General features: G+C 41.3%; 1 protein-coding gene across 2 annotated transcripts; it reads right to left on the bottom strand.

Moving 5' to 3' along the window:
• Positions 1–1,363: 1,363 nt before the first annotated feature.
• On the bottom strand, positions 1,364–6,560 carry LOC119498728 (aquaporin-4-like). Of its 2 annotated transcripts, none has more exons than XM_037787778.1 (5): positions 6,297–6,560; positions 5,284–5,701; positions 5,041–5,205; positions 4,171–4,251; positions 1,364–3,345 (listed from the first exon to the last, which is right to left on the bottom strand). In XM_037787778.1, the coding sequence occupies exons 1-5, from the start codon at positions 6,386–6,388 to the stop codon at positions 3,094–3,096; spliced, it is 1,008 nt and encodes a 335-aa protein (XP_037643706.1). In that variant the 5' UTR covers positions 6,389–6,560; the 3' UTR covers positions 1,364–3,093. The 2 variants fall into 2 exon arrangements, with proteins under 2 accessions (XP_037643706.1, XP_037643707.1); XM_037787779.1 differs by having other exon boundaries at positions 6,151–6,386.
• Positions 6,561–7,280: the final 720 nt, after the last annotated feature.

The raw sequence follows: 7,280 nt of genomic DNA, 5'->3' as shown, positions 1-7,280 counted from the left end.
ACAGAAGCCCCACTTTTTGCTCTCCATCACCCCCACCAATATGAAATTCATAACAAAACCAAATTGGCAATCCAACAGGGACCTCACCTGTCTCCCCCTATTTAATCTTCAGATGAGCAAAGGCCAACAAATCAAAACCTAGTGAGCCCGTTCCCCCCATCGTCTGTCCCAAGAGGAAATGCATGAAACATCAGATTTATATACTCATTTATTTGGGCTATGAAGATGATTAAGTGGAGCTGAAAAGGTTCTGGCCTTGAGCCACTGAAGCCTTCAGGGACGCAGGTAGAGGAAAAGAGCTGCTGAGAAAATCTAAGTATGACCATTTTCAACTTCATTAGGCCTTGAAGAGCAGCATTCAGTAGCATCAACAAACTCCCACTACTTTAAGAGTTAAATCTGTGACACTGTCTGCAACCTTTTTATACAGAAACTACTGAGAATGCAGCTTGGGTGAAAATAAGAATCCTCTCATAAAATTGTAAAAATGCTAAGAACACCAAGGTTAAAGGCTCCTGTTGGAGTAAGGGGTTCCAGTTATAGGGCCATGCAACCTTTAATCCTCCTGTGTAGTTCTGAATTAATGCCCTGGACCAATTTCAAATGAAATGTGGCTCAGACTTATGAATAAAACTGACTTGTGTCTACCCTCGTCTGCAGTGTAACCTGTCCATCCAAGGCTCGTGGGTGCCCTCCCCTGGAGAAATACAAATGGGAGCATTATTGCAAGGTAGATGATTCACACTGAGGCCAGTAGGTGATGCTGTTGTCACACATAAAGACTACATGGGCTGGGAGGTGAAATGGGGGGTGGGGGGAGAGTTGGTCCTTGTAGGAGTAAAAACAATTTTGATTTAGTATCTGAATTAAACTGGCGTTCTAGCCTTGCAAACGCAATATAGCTGCACCATGTAGACAACCTCAGTTGATGCAGCGGGATCAGTGGGGCCGATCATTTCCTCCACAATACAGAAACAGATTGAATTGCACCTGTTCTCTTAGAAAAGGAAATAAAGTGCAGACATAACAGATCGCCTCTATCTCGTAGCACAAAGTGGTATCATTTCCTGTGCTCTCTGCTGATGGACTGAGATTGCATGAAGCTATTCTCAGAGACTTAACTCACAAGGAACACACATCCTGGACATTTATCTGGCCATAGGGAGACATAATCTAAAGGTAGATGAGCCAATCCATCATTGATCTGAACCTTTCCTCTCCCCAGTGCCCGGCTCTGTCTACCAGAAACAAGGGACTCAAGTGAAAAGCCTTATAGGTATTATCACTACATTTCTTATGATTGTGAGGAAGATAGGTGCATCGACATATTAATAAGGTAAAAATAAATCATTGATAATGACTTAAAAATAAAAAAAAAACTTTATTATTACAACTTCCACTTCATGAGAATGAAACAAGAACTGAGCAAAAATCAGAAAGACAGATCAGCAAAATATCTTTTCAATAAGTTAAAAACTGAAGCATGAAATACAGCAAATCATACAGAGAAATACAAAATGTGTTACAAGAACTAAATCTAGATCTATAAAACAGCTAAGTATCACAATTTTTACTAAATAGAAAAAATTAAATCATTATGTTGTAATAGACATAAAACAACAACAAAGAGTGGAGATAAACTGTGGCTGCGGTCGAATAGTCTAAAAATGACGTCCTGATGTCTTTCCCTGACCACTTTTACTTGATGGAAAAAGTTTAAATTTAAGTTTAAGAGAATCTGACTGCACTTATGCTATTTTTAAGTAATTTTATTTATAACACATAGAAAATGAGTACAGTAACAAACTCAATGCAGTACATTCAAGTAAGCATTTCTGTCTAAAATAGAATCACACCACCTAAGAGGGATGTTTTCTATTGATCCGTAATGTACAAGGTGATGTTATTGATAGTGCGCCGCTTTAAAGGTGCAGTGTGTCGGATCCGCCGACATCTAGTGGTGAGGTTGCAGATTGCAACCAAATTAAACTTCTCCCGTATGCCAAGCATGTAGGAGAACTACGGAAGCTAACACGAGAACGTGCAAACGCGAATGACCCTAACAAGAACCAGCGTTTGGTTTGTCTGTTCTGGGCTACAGTAGAAACATGGCGGCCATGAAGAGGACCCGCTCCCTATGTAAATATAAACTGCTCATTTCTAAGCCAACAAAAACACAATGATTCTTAGTTTCAGGTGATTATACACTAAAGAAAACATACTGATCAATATTTTATTCTATTTCTGCCAAAAGATCCCCCTAAGTCCTTCATACTGTTAATATAATGTAAATGTTGCCGCCACAAGGAATTGTGGGATGGCATTATCTCCTTTCCTTTCCTAAAGGATGGTCCAGTATATCCTATGCTATTCAAGCACCTTTCCTTAGCATTTAGAGAGCTTATTATGATCACATTCGAACTTATTATTACCAGCTTATTATGACGGTCACTTAGATAATCAGTTAGGAACCTTTCTAAGCAAAAAAGACTATATGACCGCAGCCTCAGTGACTCCATGTCCGTGAACTGGTTGATTCCCTGACTAGTGCACTGAAAATAGAGAGCACTGTAATACAACTCTGGTAATAAGCTTGTCAGAGCTGCCTTACATTTCTTGGAACCTTAATGATTACAAGGAGTGCAAGTCTCTCCTGTTATTACTCCTGTTATTACATATACAGTACATGGACCAAATGTGACACTAATCCAAAAATAACAAGCCTGCATTTTCTTCTTCATTTCTCCAATTTGGCGTGATGACCCCACATAATTGGCTGACCCCACTCATATTTCCCTAGCACGGTGTATTGCAGGCTGTCATTCCGCAGCGTGCAATGTGCGCCGCATGCCAACACTGCTGCAAAATCGTTAAGGGACGGGCCTCAGGAGGAGTATTGAACAGGTTACGGGATTGAGCCATAACATCATATTATCTTTATGACAATGAGAGTGATTCTGCCTGGCTGTGAAGCCTCGTGGACAGAAATCATATTCTGCTCTGGAGGAGGGGGACAAGCTCAAGATGGATACTCCAAAGTTTGATTGTCATTCTGCTCTACAGATTGGTCTCCATTTCCAGTGCACGTGATAGTCATACTGAGGACAGCACTTCTCCCGTCGAGTCCGGGAAAGGATCCTTTTTCTCAGATCTCTCCAGGTCGATGGTGTGGATGGATCCCGGCTTGACGACAATGTCCTCTGTCTCCACCTCCCTGTATTTCCCCGATGGGTCCTTCTGGAAGACTTGCGTCAGCCTCTTCTTCATCTCCGGGTCAGGGCAGTACAGGTACTCATACAGACCAGCAGCGAGGATCGCCCCCAGAATGGGCCCCACCCAGTACACCTACCATTAACAGCAAAACAAACACCTTAATTAGTGGTTTATCTGTGCCCGTGGGAGATGTTTTATTACTGTCGACAATATGCAGCATCGCCACCAAAACTGTCAAACTGTCCTGCTCGGTTTGCCAACAGATCCGGAGAAGAGGTCAACCTTAATCAGAGGCAGGTAGATCAGTGTCAGCGGCATCGAGCCTCCAAGAGAGGACGCTTCTGAATATGATACCAGCCACAGTGACAGTTACTGACAGTGTTATACCCAAGCACATCACCCAACACACACAACATTGACACCATGCTGTCTGCAAATAGCTCAGTGGAAATAATTGCCAGGATAGGAGAATTCAGCGCTAATGCTATTTTACACCTCTTTCAGTGACATCTCATTATGCAGCTGGAGGATAAAGTGCTGTAAAATTTGTGATTCCTTGGCACTGTTTTTGTTGGGTGATGTCATAAATTCAAGGGCCATATGTAAGATTTTAAACCACCTCGCCAGATTTACTGATATAAGTGAAAGACCATTCTTTGATCGTATTTTTAGGTGACAGCTGTTTTTACGGTTCTGGCAATGGTGCTGCATATGCGACCTTACCGGGTTTCAACACGGCATACAATTACTTGTCCTCTTCAGGGCACCGTCATTAGCTACTGCAAATGATTTCAAAGCACTTTGACATGGTACCCTAACATTTGAACCAGTACCAGAGAACTAAATACTTAGTCATACAGCCAAGCTGACCCAGACACTGTCAGGAGTAACTGGGTTATATTTGGGTCAGGCAAACACCTAGAAGAAAGATTATCCTCTTAGACAAGTATCTCTTACCCAGTGGTTCTCGAAGTTAAGTGTGACCAGCGCAGGCGCAAAAGATCGAGCAGGGTTCATGCTGGCTCCTGTATAAGGGATCTGGAAAACACAAAACAGCATTGTTTTCAGTCTAAATGATAAAACATCATAGTTTTTTTCAATGTTATCATCAGATATAATATCTTAAGGTATAACGCTGTCTTACTTTGACTTACAGATTATGTTTTATACTGCAAAATATTTCTAATGCAAGTCATGATATATGTACATATTTGCTAAACAGACCCAGGGATAAATCCGTTGAGCAGTGCAAGAGATAACATCTATTTCCCTGTGCATTCATTTGCTCTGCAGGGTTCAGGGGAGCCCCCAGAGATTGGTTGCTATGCGATGGCAGCCTCCAATAAAGATGTGCACGTGGGTGTGAATCAGTGAGAAGCGCACAATATCACACACAGAAGAATAGATGCTTTGATGCACCTGCTCTGTTCTCAAGATGCATCAGTGCTCCAGCTCTCAGTGCACACTAAAGGGGCTCGCACTTGGATCTAGTCTTGTTCTACAATTCTTTAATGTGGTGTGTTGAATTTGATAAGATATTGAGATGACTCTTTGAATCAGCGTTTCAGGGTTGGGAGCAGCTGATAGGTAGATGGTTGCAGAAGATATCTAAGGTTGATGTATTGTAGTTAGATTTCTATGTTTTGAATATAAAGTTACTGTAAATATTCATTGTTTCCTCATAGTCCAGTTGGCCCTCCCTTGCTGGAGACATGGACAAGAGGCAAAAAATATTTGAGAATTGCTGCTATAAATATTCTCCCAGCCCTCTTACCCTAACTGTCATTTCATATCTATCTCTTGTCTAACTTACTGGAAGGTACTTACTGCAAATAAGTGACCAATAGCTACAGCAAAGCCAATGGAAAGGCTAGCAGAGCCTCCTAGGTCCGTGCGTTTGGGGTCACAGGTGGCGAAGACGGTGAAGACCAGTTCGAATGTGATCAGGAGCTCGACAAGAAGGGCGTGTCCCAATGAGATGTTGGAGTTCACCTTGGAAGCAGAAGATTTTCCTTTAACTTTAAGAAAACTTATCATACACACAAGTAGTAGAAATGGTCAGATTCTTACCGTGGTCACACCGAAGGAGCCTCTGAAAGCAGCAGGTGTGACGAGGTAGAGGATCCCAGCTCCTGTAATGCCTCCCAGGCACTGAGCCACCACATAGAACAATCCCTTTGCCAGGCTCAGCTTTCTTGTTACAACCATAGCTGCGGTGACCGCCGGGTTAATGTGTCCGCCACTGATGTGGCCAAAACACTGCACCATAGTGGCGATGCTCAGGCCGAAGCACAGGGAGATAAGGACGAGGTCGGCTGGGGGAGGCTTCTCCTCCCCGGCGGCCCAATTGATGGTCGAGCCCACACCGAGAAGGACAAAGATGAGAGTGGCCAGGTATTCTCCAGACACAGCCCTCCAGAAGTCCTTGGTCCAGATTCCTTTAAATGCCACCATTATGCTCTGACAGTTACACCAGGAAAGGAACCTCCTGGCAAAAAGAATAATGAGCAAAATGATTAGCCTACTTATGTATTCCTGGTGTGTGCATGTGGCTGGAAATGTACTGAACCCTATCAGCATGGCTGCCTCTGGGCACAACATTTATAACTCCACTTGGGATTTAAGCCAGTGACTTTCCATCACAAAACGCCATACAGAGCATTCTTTAAACATTGTGTACAGGGGCAAATTATCACACTTACTGTCAAAGCATACAATGTTTAATTGCCGTCACTCAATGAACTTTGACCAGGATGGACAAAAGATGTACATTTATAGACTGTTATTGCTAAACAGAACATGATTAATCAAAGCATCTGTTACGTTAATGTGCATTCAGAAAAGTTAAATGAAATATCAGCAAACCTCCAAGGCAACAAAGTTGCATTGATAACTTCAGTCATTTCTTTTCCTAAAGGTCAAAAGGCTAAGACTTACCAAAGGCAATATCGTGCTCTCCCTCTCTCTGTCCCCGTTGATGTGTTTTCATTCATAAGTCCTGGTGAGTTAGTCAACCAGCAGAGACATCTCTGTCCTCATCACATCTAAAAGTTGAAATGGCTGTGTGACCCTGCAGTACTTACAGCAAAGCAGCAGGCTGTGTGAGAGCAGGAGTGCAGAAGAGAGCAGGTCTGTCAGACGAACATGATCCACACATTGTGCCCCGGGATTGCATCCAGCAGCTTTATTAAGTTACTAGCTGGGCATCACCTCATGGGAATTAAACAGCTTGCACAGGGGGAGGAGTCGGGACATTTGCTTGCTGTGCAGGCATTGGCACTGTTGCACAAAGACGACCGCACCGTGACTCAGTCAGCTACAGCATCTTAGTCATATCAGAGATTTGAAAACACGCTGGACTGAGCACAATATTTACAAAACCACAATAGAACTCCACATTAAAGGACCATTTTGTTACTTTAAAAATGTATTGACCATTTAAAAAATAGCAAAAAACAAACTATGTTCACCTTAAAGTCATTTTAGAATGACAATGTACAGATATCATATAGATATTATGGATATATATAGATATTATATCAATGTTATTGTGATAGGAGATGCAACATACCATGTGATAAAATATCTGTTGCTGAAAATACATAAAATCAACTATTCAAGTAAAATGTTTATTTGAGCCTTTTCATTTTATGCTACTTCATACTTCTACTGCACTACATTTCAGAGCCAAATATCGTACTCTTTTACTTCGATACATTTATTTGACAGCTATAATTACTTTACAAATAAGACATTTTCATACAAAACATATCATCATCTTATAAATTGTGATGCATTGTTATAGTAGTGAAAAGTTGCTCAATGAAGCTCAACCAAATGCAACATTAAAATGCTAATAACAATGCAACAATATATTATATATTACAACATAAACGTCTGAAAGGGACCATGCTAAAAGATAAGTACTTTTATTTTTAACACTTAAAGTACATTTCGTTGCTAATACTTTTGTATGTTTATGAATTCTACTTGCAGTTGTTTTTAAATTGTGGTATTGGTATTTTTACCTAAGTAAAGGATCTTCTTCCACCACTGGTAAAAATATA

This window comes from Sebastes umbrosus, chromosome 12 (genome assembly GCF_015220745.1).
Source record: "Sebastes umbrosus isolate fSebUmb1 chromosome 12, fSebUmb1.pri, whole genome shotgun sequence".
In the NCBI taxonomy this organism is placed as follows: Eukaryota; Metazoa; Chordata; class Actinopteri; order Perciformes; family Sebastidae; genus Sebastes; species Sebastes umbrosus.
Note: the sequence above shows the minus strand (reverse complement) of the source record. Positions and strands in the feature narration are given on the sequence as shown.